This window comes from Herpailurus yagouaroundi, unplaced genomic scaffold (assembly GCF_014898765.1).
Source record: "Herpailurus yagouaroundi ecotype Mexico unplaced genomic scaffold, PumYag 196, whole genome shotgun sequence".
Lineage (NCBI taxonomy): Eukaryota > Metazoa > Chordata > Mammalia > Carnivora > Felidae > Herpailurus > Herpailurus yagouaroundi.
Window position 1 is genome coordinate 27,655,156 of NW_024412427.1, and position 15,871 is coordinate 27,671,026.

At 41.4% G+C, this 15,871-nt stretch overlaps 2 protein-coding genes across 2 annotated transcripts in view; both read left to right on the plus strand.

Annotated features, from left to right (window-relative positions):
- The window catches only part of MACROD2 (mono-ADP ribosylhydrolase 2), a 2,049,910-nt gene that overhangs the window by 1,537,441 nt on the left and 496,598 nt on the right, over positions 1–15,871 (plus strand). The gene's annotated exons all lie outside the window — the stretch shown is intronic.
- LOC121012509 (60S ribosomal protein L12-like) lies at positions 332–14,602 on the plus strand. Its single transcript, XM_040447745.1, is given in 3 exon segments — positions 332–342; positions 2,474–2,479; positions 14,020–14,602. A coding segment is annotated over 1 exon segment (498 nt). The 5' UTR covers positions 332–342; positions 2,474–2,479; positions 14,020–14,046; the 3' UTR covers positions 14,545–14,602.

Consider the following 15,871-nt stretch of genomic DNA (forward strand, 5'->3'; position numbering starts at 1 on the left):
CTTGAGCAATGGGACCATTTTGAATTCTGTAACAGCTTCTCCTAAGTCAGGGGGGAAGATATGAACAAATGGGAATACCTGTGTGTAATCAACTCCCCAGTCAAGTTGTAGAATATTTCTATCACCCTAGAAAGTTCCATCATGACCCATTTCAGTCAATCTCAGCCCCCTTTAACAACTCTCATTCAGATTTCTAACAGCTTATTTTTGCTAGTTCTTGAACTTCGTATCAATGGAATCTTGACAGTATGTACACATTTATGTCTGACTTCCTTCATACAAAATTCCGTTTTGGGGGGTGCTTGGGTGGCTCAGTCGATTAAGCATGTGACTGGGGTTCAGGTCATGATCTTCCAGTTTGTGAGTTCAAGCCTTGCATGAGGCTCTGTGCTGACAGCTGACAGGTGGAGCCTGCTTCAGATTCGGTGTCTCCTTCTCTCTCTGCCCCTCCCCCACCCACTCTCCCTCTCTCTCAAAACTAAATAAACATTAAAAACAATTAAAAATACAAAGTAGTATTTTGGGGATTCACCTGTGTTGTGTGTATCAGTAGTCCATTCTACATTTTTTATGAAAATACCATATTTATTATTGTATGTAATAACACAAGAAATGTGTCTGTGTATAATTGTGACAGGAAGTGCAATGGGCAGTAATAAAGGAAATTCCTAATGTACATGAAACGTGCTTGGTAATTTTAATGTGTTATTGACATTATTGCACACAAAAAAGTTTTGTCTCTGATAGAGCATTCCTTAGTAATCATGGAGCCTCTGTGCTTGAGTGGAAATTTTACATGTTTGCTGTCACACAGCAAGTGCCTCAATATCATTTCTTAAACTGAGCTTTTGAATTTAGAATGCCAAAAAAACACTGAAGCCATTGGTGGGTGAGCTGTAATTTAGAAAATATGCCAGAAGGGGCTCCTGGGTGGTTCAGTTGGTTAAGTGCCCAACTCTTGGTTTCAGCTCAGGTCATGATCTCACGGATCATGAGTTCCAGCCCCGCATTGGGCTCTGTGCTGACAGTGTGGAGCCTGCTTGGGATTCTCTCTCTCTTCCTCTCTCTCTGCCCCTGCCCTGCTTGTGTGTGCTCGCGCTCTCTCCCTCTCTCTGTCTCTCTCTCTCAAAATAAAAAAAGGAACTTTAAAAAACATATGCCAGAAATAGTAGCTGGACATGCTCATCTGTCAAATCTGAGAGCTATTTTATTTTGTTTTATCTTATTTTATTGACTTTCTTAGAACAATTTTAGATTCACAACAAAAGTGACTGGAAGGTATAGAGAGTCCCACATACCATCTTTTGATATTCCCATTATTCATATGTAGTTGTTGCACAGTTCTTAGATATTCTGTTCTCTCTTTTTTTGTTCCATTTTGGAAGTTTCTATGGACTTCCAAATTTTCTATATCCTCAAGCTCACAGGTGCTTTCTTCAGCTATGTCTAGTCTACAATTGAGCCCATCAAAGGCATCCTTCATTTCTGTTATAATGATTTTGATCTCCAGCACTTCTTTCTGATTCTTTCCTAGAATTTCTGTCCCTCTCCCTGTATTGCCCATCTGTTTTTGTATGCTATGTGCTTTACCCATTAGAATACTTAGCATATGAATCATTCCAACATCCCTGCCTTATCTGAATCTGGTTCTGATGCTTAGGCAGTTTCTTCAAACTATGAGTTTTGCTTTTTAGTATGCTTTGATTTTTTTTTCTTGATAGCTGAACATGGTGTATTTGGTAAATGGAACTACAGTAAATAGGCCTTTAGTAATGTGGTGGTGAGGTGTGGGGAAGGGGAAACATGCTCTAGACCTCTGCTCAGGTCTCCGTCGTTAGTGAGCCCATGCCTCTGAACTGAGAATGTCACAAGTGCTTCTTATTTTCCCTCTTTCCCTCTTCAGGTGAGATTGGATGAGTAGCATGGGCTACATTTGGGTGTTTTCCTTCCCCCATGTGGACGGATGGCTAGAGCTGGCTGGACTAGAATATTCCCCTTCCCCCAGGTAGCTTAGGCTCTGGTAACATAGTTTCTCCTGAAGGCAAGCCTTGTTGAGAACAGTGTGGCCTATTTGAAAATACAGTAAAACCTTGGATTGCAAGTAAGTTGTTCCGCGAGCGTTCTGCAAGATGAGCAAACATTTCTAAAAAATTTTAACTTGATAAGTGAGTGTTATCTTGCAATATGAGTAGTACATGATGCCGCCTGTCACATGATCACAACCGAGACAATGGTTCTTGAAATTCGCTTTGATATGCAAGTGTTTTGGATTACAAGCATGTTTCCAGAACAATTTATGTTCTCAAACCAAGATATTGCCATAGTCCCTTTCCCTGTCCTCCTGCAGGTGGCATGAGGGAGGGTTTTCTTTATATTCACTGTGAGAAAACCTGGTCGAGCTCCTGGAGATAAAACTTACAAAAGTGGGGTGGGCACCCTAAGGCTAGGCACCTCTGGAGTTTTTAACTCTAAGACATGTGTACCCCAAGCTCCAACAGTTCCTTAACTACAGTTTAGGTTTCCCTCCCCTTGTACTGGTTCCTGTGGACGTTTCTGCTCAAAGAGCTGCTGCTCCGTGAAATTGTGGTTCTCTGTATTCACCTGCCTGTTTCTACAGTTTGAAGGGACAGTGATTTGCCCTGGGACCTCACCTCTCTGAGAGATCTAAGAAAAGTTGTTGATTTTTTTTTTCAGTTTCTTCAGCCTATCACTTGTTAGGAGGGAGTGACAACTTCCAAGCCTCTTGTGTGCCAGAACGCCATTCTACTTTTTAAGAAGAAACATAATGTCAGGTGTCACATACATAAAATACTGTGCAAACATCTGCTTTATTTTTCTCTCAGGAATACCTTTGAGTGTACACAAAAGTTCCAACTTCCTAAAGGGATCCGTCAAAATTAATCTTTAACATTTATGTTTAAATGGATATTTATTCACACTAAAAGCACCCCCTAAACTTCTTTTCTGGTCCTGGCAGGTTTTTATGGCACATTACAACTTCATGCTATCTTGTGTCTGCTTACCACAGCTCAAGCCAGAGAACAAATTGATTTTTGATGAGAAATATGCCCTTCTAGGATTTCATTATGCTACCACAAACTTGGTCTGGAGCTCATGGTTGGTGAAATACTGTCATTCATTATTAAGACTGACAAATGATGAGCATTGTGGGAAATTTGCATTTTAAAATGCAGTTTTCCTGCTTTAAAATTCTGTGGTTTATTTGGTCTCTTCCATTCTCCTATCATTCCTCAAATGCTTACTATTCCCCCAAATACCTCACTGTGGTTAAGAGGAACGAGCTCGGCTTCTGTTTGAGGGAAATAGTACATACGTCACTTCCAATTACATTTTTCTGGGCAATTTCAGGAGCGGTGTCTTATGTTTGGGTAAACCTTAGAAATCTAAAAGCCAGTGAAGGGAATGTTCCAGATAGAACAAGAAAAGGTCATATCTGTGATGAATCAGAGGCCATTGCTCAGGCCGCTCCAAATTCATTTTAGATTTGTTACAGAAGCATATTCATCATATCACTGGGATGTTGTGAAATCCACAGTGTAGTGATTGGGAGTCTAACTAGCAAGCGTCTTTTGGATGCCGATACTTGACCATAGTAAGTACGGTACAATTCAGAGGTTTAGCTATAAATGAGGTCACTTTGTGAATACCTCCCCTTCTACTACTTGTTTCTCTTACCAAAAAATTATATTTTCTAGTATTAGGAGGGAATTCTGGGGAAAAATAGGTAATGTAAATCTATTTCCAGGCTCTCAGGGGAAACAATTGATGATGCCTTCACTTGAGGTTCTGACTCTAGGACATACTGAAGAGTTTGGTGCTCCTAGCTGGGTTTCCAGGCCTCAGGTGAGGAATGGCATTCATGTACCTTTAGGCTTCCTTACATCTTTTGGTTTTCTCACACCTTTAAGTAAATAAGGTAAATGCAGGGAGAGGGACCTAAATAAGCCCTGTGAGGAACAAAGGGTATGTGACTTATTCTATTTAATCTTCACAGCAAGAGGGTAGCCTTATCCCCATATTACTGGGTGGGCAAAGAATAGAAACATGCTTTGTAGAAACACCTGCCTGGCTCGGTCAGTGGATCATGTGACCCTTGATCTCAGTGTTGTGAGTTCGAGCCACACATTGGGTGTAGACATTACTTAAGAATAAAATCTTAAAAAAAAAATAAAAAGGAACAGGCTATACTCACACAGATTGCCGTTTTCACAGCAGGATGCAATGTCTAGTAGGTTTGACTGCAAAACGTTTTCTCTTTTCCTTATTCCAGGGTTTCTCTGGAAACAATTCCCATGCCTCTGAATTCTTTGCAGTAATATGCACAATTTATTACATATATAATATTTTTACTCTGGACAGTCAACAAGTGAAACCATCTTCCAAAACTGGCCAAGACCTAGATAAGAAGAAAAACCACTCCTGAGTGCCGTACATCCTCAGTGGGATTTCAAAAAGCATATCAATCTTTGCTCAATGTATCAGTCAGATTTTTCTGCATTACATAAGACCTCGAAAGAGCAAAGGCTAACAGCAAATAGCATTTATTCTCTTGTTCACAGTTCTGCAGATTGACTGGGTTTAACTGGTTGAGGCTGGGCTGGACCTGACTGACCTGGATCCCAGCCTTTTGGTAGTGGTCAGTCTGTTTCACCTACCTCACTTCAGGTGCCATTCTGAAAGGGCAGTGGCTACCTGGAACATTCCATTTTTATGTTGGTGAATGCTCTTAAAGTCTCGCATTTGCTCCCATCCCATTGACCAAAGCAAGTCACATAGCCAGACTCAACATCAGTGACACAGGGAAATATACTCCACCTACAGGATAGTTTTGAAAAATAAGGGTGCCAGAGGGTGTGGCAAAGAGGAGTGAGGAATTCAATATGCTCATCCAATCTAGCACATTCAGAATCCAAACCATCAAAAAGAGACACAGTAGTCTAACGGTGACATTACTGCCCACATCAAACTGTGTTCTCCATCACAACAGAGAAATTTTCAGAATTTCTCACTTGTGATCTTTCAGAGTGTCTTTGAAAATGATTTTCAGGATGATGTACTCCAGTGGGCTTTCAGTATATCAAAAGACATATTTTTGATCATAGAAATTATATAATTATATCAAATAATGTATTATTTTTAATCACAGTCTGAGTTTCTAAGATTGCATTAATCTCTGTGTTTCTTAGCAAAAGAGTGGCTGCCATTTGTAAACTCTATCAAACCATAGAGTGGAGTTCTCACCAATTGCACCAGCTCTATCTAAGAAAGCTTCACATGCTGAAATCTGGAACTGGTTCAGATGGACCTCAGGACATAAGAGTGTAGCAGCCAAGGTCTGTCTTAACATTCATATGTGAAGAGGAGAGGCTCTCCATGCTCAGTGTTTATTGCACAAGAGTTGATCAGTGAGAAACTTCAGAGAAATTCCTGGGATTATGAGGGCAGTTTGCAAACTTAGGCCTTCAAGGGAACTTGGCTAGTTACTGGGGAGTAAAAGCCAATAAGCAGGGGCTTTGGGGACTCACTCCTCTTCTTCCATGTTATGGTGTCATGGTTAATGCTGCTGGAAGCTGTGATGAAAATATTCAGCGCATCTCCTTCAGGAGAACCTTGCAACCTGGCTGTGCAGGTGGGAACATAAAAGCTTTTTAGGACATATGTGGTTTCATGCCTCTAAGTCAGGGACACTTGAAGCTAAGAGACCCTCTATAATGGTGTGTCTCTGAAGGAGCTCCTGTTCTCTGACCCAGCTTGAAGGTCACAGAAGCCCAAGAGGTGTTTTTTGGACCTAAAGCCAAGGGACCTAGTTCTCATTCTCCTAAGTCCATGCCTTTAGGTTGTTCCAAGGTCACATGTGTTGTGGAAGTTCTTGCCCAGCAGGCACAAGAGAGCTGCACAGAATTAGTTTGTTTCCTTCCCTCCGGTGAGAGAGATGATTTTCCTAGGCTTTAGGTGGCATAAAATCATTTCAGGATGCTAGGAAGCTTCACACCTTATTGAGCACATACTTTGCTCTGAGCACTGAGGGTGAAAAGGTGAATAAGACAGATAAGGGCTCTGCCTCATGGAGTTTATATTCCAGTGGAGGTACTCATGGTAACCAAGCATTTCAGAGTATGAGGGGGGCCACACAACTGCTCTGGAAAGCCAAAATGAGGAGTTTGGACTTTGGTCACAAGTGTGGAGCAAGTCACTGGCATCCCTTAGCATGGCTATGACATGGTGTGCTTTATGTTTAGAAAGATCATTGGCTACAAGGTCCATGCACCACAGGGTGCCACCAGTTCAAAAGTAGAAACTTCATTTTTGTCTTTTCAGTAGATCCCAATATAAATCTTTCTTACTCAAATGTGATACCTTTGGTGAACTCCCTTGATTGCCCCTGTAGGAAAAATGTTCTTTTAAAAGAGAATATTAGAAATCTTCTGTTCCAGGTGATTCTATGAGATCTTTCATCTCCTTTCTCAAGAGACTTATTCAAAGTTAGTAGGAACAGCTTGCATAGAATAGCATTTGTTTCACGAGCCATTTCTTAGGTCATTATTATAATTCCTTAGGCAAAAGATGATTTAAAAAATATTCTCAGAAATAGAAGCTGGAGCTCATAAGTTTTAGAAACTGATGAAGCTTGCATAGATTGTAACCTTGTGTCCCATAAAAGTGCAGCTCATTCATACCCGCTTTGCAGAGCAAAGGAAAGACAACTTGAAAGGAAAACTTCATGTTGCACAATGTTTTAAGTAGGTGAAAGCAAAAGTAACTCAAGTCTGAGGCTGAATATAGTAGAATTTATGGAGTGTCACTTGCTATGGAACACATAATGTCAAGTGAAATGAAAGAACGGGTGTGGAGAGAGTTTAATGATAAGAAGTACAGAATTTTCCTTCTCCCTTGTATATATGACAATCCTAGAGGTCTCGCTTGGAAAATCAGTGCTAAGCTGAACAAAATAATGGGTAAGGCAGGACCACAGAGAGAGGTGTGATACACAGAAGTTCTGTTGTGAGCCAGTGAGCTTCAGATTTCTGGGTTCCAATTGTGTCCAGAATGATGGTACCTATATGTTGAGGAGTTATTGTACCATCCCATCCACCAGCTTTTCTACAATCCCAAGGGGATTCCTTGGGCCCCATCCATACTCTGAAATGCAGACATTAAATGGTAGACTGGGTGCTGCCACCCGAGAAAGAGAGCAAAACATCGGTGACCCCAGGTCTATTGGGTGTGACCAGGCAGGAGGCCCCGTGCTTGGCACACTGAAACAAGCTTTCTCATCCTATGTGCCTCCAATTTCATTTCCTTCTCTTGGAGTTTGAAACTGTTGCCTCAGGAGGTGAATCTCTGAAGGAGAGGGGTCATGGTAAATTCCATTCATTCTATGGATGTGGGAGGATGAACAATATCAGGCACTCGGCTAGGGTATGGGTGGAATCAGGCAGACCCAGGATTGGGTATTGGCCCTGCCCCTTGCTTGGGTTCTCTAAGAGTCACTTTCATTCTATAAAATGGGAAAGGCTATACACATCTTGAAGGGAGTTTTGAAGGTTCAGGCAATTTTATGTGGAAGCCAGAGGTGACAGGGCTCTTAAGGACAGCCTAGGCTCCCACCCTTGCCACCCATGGCCACATGCAGTATCTTTGCTTCCTCTTCAAGCATATGCTGGTTTAAACCACATTAGTGAGGGGCGCCTGGGTGGCGCAGTCGGTTAAGCGTCCGACTTCAGCCAGGTCACGATCTCGCGGTCCGTGAGTTCGAGCCCCGCGTCGGGCTCTGGGCTGATGGCTCTGGAGCCTGGAGCCTGTTTCCGATTCTGTGTCTCCCTCTCTCTCTGCCCCTCCCCCGTTCATGCTCTGTCTCTCTCTGTCCCAAAAATAAATAAAAACGTAGAAAAAAAATTAAAAAAAAAACACAGTAGTGATTGATACTGAGTCTACCAATGCTTGCGTAACACTTAGACTGCATTTTGCACACCTCTTGGTAGTTTTTAATATAAAACCAAATTAATCATCTTTGGCCACTGCCTCCCTGAATACACTAAAGTCACTGTTCATTTATAGACCAGCTCATCTTCAATTATTCTCCCTTGTTCTTTTCATTGGGTTGTTGTGGAGATTAATTAATATAATACATATAAATGCTAGGTAGAGTGACATGCACATAATAACTACTCAATAAATGCTAACAGCAGCAGCAGCAGCAGCAGCAGCAACAACAGTTTACTGTGGTTTCAAGATTTCTGTCCAGTGGGGCCAGGCTTCCATGCCAGTGTGAGCCTAACCTATATGACCTCTACCCTCCTCCTCCCCAAAGTAAAATACTATTGTGCTTCCATGCTGACAACCTCCAACTTATTTCCTCCGTATCATTAAGTAATTTATAAAACATTTATCTACCGTGCACATGCCAGACATTACAAGTAAAAAAGTCTGAAGAATGGGTGCCATCAGATAAAACATGACCCCTCATTTTCTCAAGTTCATGAATGCATGTTGATTGCAGTCATGGTTTGGCTTCCCCCCAAATCAGGCTCAGAGGCAAGGGTTTGAGTTCAAGTAGTTAACTGGGGAGATGATTTGAGGGAAAGAAGCCAATAAGAATGCAGTTTGCCACTGTGAACAACAGGTGGGTCATCCCACCGGGCAACTCGAGGAAACTGTATGAAGCATGCACCTCAGTGTTGTCTTGCCTGAGGGGTGAGTGAGCTGGGATATTTATCCACAATCTCTCATTAATCATGGGTTGAGAAATGTTGCTGGTGGTCCTGATTCCCTGACACTTTGGACCTGCCCCACCTGTGGTGTCACTATGGACACCCTCAGTTAAAAGACTGCTGGTGCTAGTGGGTGTAAATCAAGCCAGTGTGCAAGGATGGCGTATGCCAAGGGGATGTATATAGGGTGTTGTCAGCATCTGCTATGTCTATTGAACTTGTTAAGATGCCATATTATGTATACATGTGCATATTTTACAAAAACCTGCCTTTTCAACACCAGCTGAGTCTCCACCATCTTACTGACAGGCTGGGGATGTCTTGCTCTTGCCTACTGTGGTGCCCTTTGCTCTCCTGAGGAAAGCCAGTGACACCCTCTTTAGCATTCTGCTGCTGTGCTCACTGCAGTCACTGAGGCCAGTGTCACTCTTATTACTTCACCTGTTTTATCTTTTGTGAAACTCAGCCTTTAGCCAGAATTGTCTGAGTGGCTGCTCTAGCGATTGCTTAACGGTGAGCCTCCTTCAGCTCATTTCTTTCAAGTAATTTGATTTCATCGTGCTATCAGAATTGCTTTTATGTCTTGGAAGGAGGCCTAGGGGGAAGGGGTTGACAAAAAACTGTTTTGAGATTAAAAAATAAATTCATTTCCCTATACTTTCCCTTGCTCACCCATATACCCCATACTCCTATACCCCCATAGCCCCGCACCTCGGTGCACCCACCATCTGTATCCCCCTACCTCTCCTCCTGACCAAAGTCAGGTGTGTGTGTGTGTGTTCGTTCAAGAAATAGTCATGAGGAATGTTCTGAGAAAGACAACTCATCTCACGCTTCATGTCCTTTTACTTGAGCTTGTAAAGTATACTATTTCATGTTCCTGTGGTCCCCACACCAGAATTTTTGTGCTAAGATGGAAAATGTTATGGTTATACTGTCTCAAAATTGAAGCAAAGTGTAATTTCGCATTGATAATCAACATTGACAATCTCAGTTCAACTGATGTTAACATTTCAATAAACCCAGTGATACATCCCTGTCATTTGGGACAGTCTGAGATTTGCATCAATGCTGAACACCCCATGTTTAAGACCTGCATAGTATTTTGCTTGAGTTTGTGTGTAAATAGAAAAAAAAGTACCAACATGCTTTAAAGACTTGATAAGGAGGGAGAACTCAAATTTGAATGTGAATTTCACATGCAGAGTTCCAGAGAAGTTTTGTTTTTGCTTTTGATTTTTTTTTTTAACTCTTGCTTCTAACTTCTGAATATTTATCGCAATTCAGTACTAATCTTGTGCTTCTAGCCACTGAAGGATGGTTAGTATGGCAACCAGTGTTTCATCACAGCTTTGGACTAAGTACCCTTCTTGGTGAGATGAGATTATGGACTAAACACCCTTTGAGGCGAAAACCACTCCAGAACTTGTGCATGGTTTTTACGCTTGTGAGCTTTGCCTGGGCATTGATATCTAGGTTGCCTTATTCTTACAACTGCTAGAAAGGCATCCACAGTTAAGGCAGAGGTGACTCCTTATGGCTGGGCTTGACAGGGATATCAGGGGCAATGCAAGAAAGCGAGGCCCCGGCTAGACTGTACATGGTAGAGGGGGGTTGACATTTGGACACATGGGTTAATCATACCTGGAATTATGTTCAATTTGATATTTTTTTGCAGTAAGAACTTCTTTGAAATAACTGACTTAAGGCATTACCATATGCCCTCGATGGTAGGGTGATCCAGAGCTGCAAGCAGACTGTCATTTTAGGTTTAAAACAAAAGCTGATCCATTGCTTCTGCCTGCAAAAAGGGTAGCTTTACAGGCAAAGCAAATTATGTCTACTTTTATTTCAGTAGAATATGCTAGATTTTCAGTAGAATGTGTTTTATTTTATGTATTTGTATTATTCTTTAATGCAAGTATAACCGACACAGTGTTATATTAGCTTCAGGTGTATAATATAATGATCAAAAATTCTACACATTACTCAGCGCTTATCGAGATGTGCACTCTTAATCCCCTTCGCCTGCTTCACCCAACACCCCACCTACCTCTGCTCTGACACACACCACAAACACCAATTTGTAGAAAGTGATATTTTTTTTTTTTATGTCAGGGAAACAAATTTAGTTTTTGTGTCAGAGCAATCGACAAAGTTGAAGATATTGGAGAATCATCAACAACAGCAAAAGAATAAAAGAATGAAACCTAGAGAGGAACTTCGTCTATGACAAGGTCAAAACCAGATTCATTCAAATTGTGTTGAAAACATTCCAGATTTTTAACAATTCCATCAAACGAATAGTCCAATGGCTGGGCAGGACCTTCAGTGAATCTTCATTGCTATATCTTTCTGCAATTTGATTAAAAGAGAAATATCTGCTTAATAACTGAGTAAAAGGAAAATATCGGTCTAATGAGTTATTTGCTGTACCATGGATAAAAACTATTGTAAATTGAATTTTCTGTTTCAATTTTTACCTCTCTTGTTCAAAATTTGTAAATATTGTGTTGGTTTAATTCTGGTAGGAGTGTAAATGGGTAAAACTGCTTTGGAAAACTGGCAGAATCTACCAGAGTTAAATGTCTGCTTAAGCGATGAACTGGTAGCCCCAGCTCCCAGGTATATACTCAACAGAAGCAGTGCTCATGTCCACCAAATGACATTTATGAGAATGTTCATGGCAACTTCATTCCTAATAGCTCAAAACTGGAAACAACCCACTTGTCCATCAACAGTAGAATGGCTAAATAAATTGTGGCATATTCTTACAATGGAATACAACACTGCAGAGAAGAAGAAGAAGCTTCTGCTATATGTAACAACATGAATAAATCAGGCAGGCATAATGTTGAAAAATTTGGACCAAAAGGGGTGCACATTGTATGTCTATATATGTGAAGTGTAACAACAGACAAAACAAATCTGTGACAGTAGAAGACAGAATAGCAGTTTCTTCATGGGGTAGATATTGACTTGGGACGAGGCAGTTTTCTGAAGAGCTAGAAATATTTTATATCTTCATTTGGGTAAGGGTTGTATGTGTGTATGATGTATGTATGTACATTTGTGTGTATGTAAAAATTTTGCAAGTAGTTTCAATATAAACGTAAACAAGAAGAAAAAAATCACACATTCTGTAAATCAACTTCAACATTCACAACAGAAGTTAAATTTAATAATCTATACTAATGAATAAGGAACTAAGCTTTGGAATGCCAACAGAAGCACAGATTCTATGTACACCTGGGCACACACATATATAATTCCCTGCACGCCTGGCCCTAAATTATTAATGGCTTGTTCAGCCTCATTGACCCTCATACTTGGAAGAGATTTTCTATGTCATTTAATTCAATGATTCATCTAAAGCGTGTCTGCAGCCTTCCCTCTGGGTGGCCATCCTGCTTTTATGAACAAAAGCCCTCTGGTGACCAGAATACATTGTGACCTCCCGAGGTAGGCCTTACTGTCGTCGGGAGCCCATCCCTGAGCAAAAATCTATCCTGTCTATTCATTGGTCTTACTTGTAACCCTTGGAGTCTTGCAGTTAAGTGGACAAAGAATTGTGCTGTTGCTGTTTCCTCTGAACACCATACTTCATCTTGTATAGATATATGCTCACTGAAAGAAGGCATATTTTCAGGGACATTTGTCTTGATATTTCCCTCCATTTTTAATTGATTACAGGATATCATTCATTCCATTAGGAACTGTGTTTTCTCATATGAATCTTCTCAGTAGTTTCCCCTCAGGGATGAAATAGGATAATGTGGATATATCATTGCACCCTTCACCCTCTGAGACTCTAGAGCTAAACACCCTTGTTCTCCCAGTGCTGGCTTTCTTGCTGTCAGTACAATGAATCACAAGTCCACAGTCCATTCACTCATTCAACACACATTTATTGATCATCTTGTAGGTGCCAGCAATGGTTTAGAGATACAGCGATAAGCAAAACACAGATGTGATGTCTGCCTCCTTAGGGCTTTCACTCTACTAGGATTATTAATCAAATATGTACACAAATAAAGGTAAAATTGAAGCTAAGATGAGTACCACCAGGGAAAGGTACATGATGTTATGAAAGTGTCAAATAGGGAGTCGTCAGAGAAGCCTTCTCTGGAGAAGTGATGACTGGGGAAAGAACAAATAAAAGTTAAAATAAGCTAGGAAACGAGGGAGAAATGTCATTTCAGGGAGAAGATACAGCATGAGCAAGGCCTTCTGGCAGAGAGCAAAAGCAAACATGCCACATTCAAAGAACAGAAAGAAGGTCAGTGTAGCTGGAGTTGAGGAAGCAATGAGCTATACAGTGTGAGAAGAGCCTAGAGAGGTAGGAAAGAGTCACACCATTCAGGCAGGAAATATAAGCACTAGTTTGGGCTTCAAGGGCTTATAAAGGACATCCCTTGGAAGGTAGCAGAACAAACTAAAGATAGAACAAGTTTTGAGAGAGCATGCTTAAATTAGTAATTTGGGAATAAAAATGTTGCTTCAAGGAGCAGGGTGTGATCTAGGGAGGCGGTGGAGTGGAGATGGTTGTCAAAAATGACCAGGTCAAGTAACTGGCAGGCCAGGTGGGTCATCTTATTGGACACTGAAGTCACCCACGGTTATGGCAAGCCTTGAGATACAGATGAAAACCATAGCTCAGTGCCAGAGGCTTTGATAGATGTGGGAAAGTGACCAGGAGGTCACATATAATTGGGAACTGACTGTAGTTGCCATGGTTCTATGAGAATTTTTATAATTTCTCTGTGGGGACTTACGTCTTCTAAAGGTTAATGCTGACGGCCATTGCAACTGAGCATGATTACAGTATTTATTAGCTTTATATAGCCCTATAATCTTATGATTTAAGTACTTCTTAAACACATCAAAAAGTTGGAGAAGAATTTCATGGGAGGAGAATAAATAGGAAAAACTAAGACCCAAGTCTAGAAAGGCTCCTTGTGGTGTATCATGCCCAGCTAAGGAGCTAAAGTTCACTCTGTAGTTGCTGGAGAGTCCCCAAGGTCACCATTGCTTTGTGTAATGTTGTGGTAACTATACTTTAGGAAGAATCACTTAGAAGTGGTGTGCTCAACAGAATGAAGAAGCAGGGGAATGACCAAAGAGGCACAATTATGAGTCAACTATAGTAATCAAAGTGAGGACTGATTGTTCTTTGAATGAGATCAGATGGCAAAGAAGGAAAGGAAGTGGTATAAAATATTTCAGCTTTTGGCTTTCGGCTCGGAGGAGGCGACGGCACAACGCCCTTCGGTCGTCCCTAATCCAGGTTCATCCGACACCAACCGCCTCCACCATGCCGCCTAAGTTCGACCCCAACGAGATCAAAGTCGTATACCTGAGGTGCACCGGTGGTGAGGTCGGTGCCACGTCTGCCCTGGCCCCCAAGATCGGCCCGCTGGGTCTGTCTCCAAAAAAGGTTGGTGATGACATCGCCAAGGCAACCGGTGATTGGAAGGGTCTGAGGATTACAGTGAAGCTGACCATTCAGAACAGACAGGCTCAGATTGAAGTGGTACCTTCTGCCTCCGCCCTGATTATCAAAGCCCTAAAGGAACCGCCAAGGGACAGAAAGAAGCAGAAAAACATTAAGCACAGTGGAAACATCACTTTTGATGAGATTGTCAACATTGCCTGACAGATGAGGCACCGATCGTTAGCCAGGGAACTCTCTGGAACCATTAAAGAGATTCTGGGGACTGCCCAATCTGTGGGCTGCAATGTTGATGGCCACCACCCTCATGACATCATAGATGACATCAATAGTGGTGCGGTGGAATGTCCAGCTAGTTAAGAACTACAAAGGAAACTATTTTAATAAAGGATCAGTTGACAACCAAAAAAAAAAAAAATATATATATATATATATATTTCAGAGGACTCAGTTACCAGCTGGGGAAACAGTCAAATACTGAAGCAGTGTCTAGGAGAGAGATATCCATGAGCAGAAACCAGAAATACTGGAAGAAGTTCATTTTGTGGAAGAATACACATTACACTTCTGGTTCTGGAGTGCATCAAGGGGAGGTATCCAGGTGATTACAAATGCAGATGTTAAACTCAGAGGGGAGGTGGGGGTAAGGTAAACTAGAAAAGCCACCTGTAGTTAACCCCTAACCACAAATGCCCATCCCAGCGTCTTGCTTTTTCCTTGCAGTCCACAGGGACTCCTTTTCTTTCTACCTCTCATCACTTCTCTTACCTTTTCTCTCACACATACTTCTGAGGACAGTGTCTCCTCAGCTCCCTGCTTTATTGTTCTCTTCCCCAAACATTCTATCACTTCCTAGAAATCCTCCTCTTTCTTGCTTAGCTCCCTTTGTCTGTGTCCCCACATCCCTGATTCATTCGCATGCATGCCTCTTATTTATTTCCTCCCTCTGACTTTGGGTTTTAGAGGACAGGGGCTCATTAAACATGTCTATATATCTTCTCTTTTCTGGTTCAATAATAATTTGCTTAATGAACGAGCTAACTAACAGGTTTTATTTTAAGGGTTTTATATTTTGAAACCTTCATTTAAGGAAAATGTAAGTAGGTGAAACAGTTCAAAACAAATTCACAATCCCAAATGTCACAGATGAATTTACAAAGTTTAAAAAGTTATGGGGTGCCTGGGTGGCTCAGTCGGTTAAGCGTCCGACTTCAGCTCAGGTCATGATCTCATGGTTTGTGAGTTCGAGCCCCGCGTCGGGCTCTGTGCTGACAGCTCAGAGCCTGGAGCCCATTTCAGATTCTGTGTCTCCCTCTCTCTCTGCCCCTCCCCTGTTCATGCTCTGTCTCTCTCTGTCTCAAAAATAAATAAATGTTAAAAAAAATAAAAAAATAAAAAGTGCACATTTTTCCTATGACAGTGGTTCTCTCTCTCATATGACAGTGGTCAAGTGGAGCTTGGCCCTGTTTTATTTATTTTGTCCCCTTTCCTAATGCACTCTCTTACAAAGTGTGTAGGTAGAAACCTAATCAGAAAAGCAACGTTTGTTCTTGGAAATGTGGACAAACATCTCTCTCTTGCTCCTCTTCTTTCATACATTTTCTCTGAAAGTGTAATGAGTTTTATACCATTAGTATAAACTACTGGAATATGTATTTGACTTCCAATAAAACTGGTCTTTTAAATC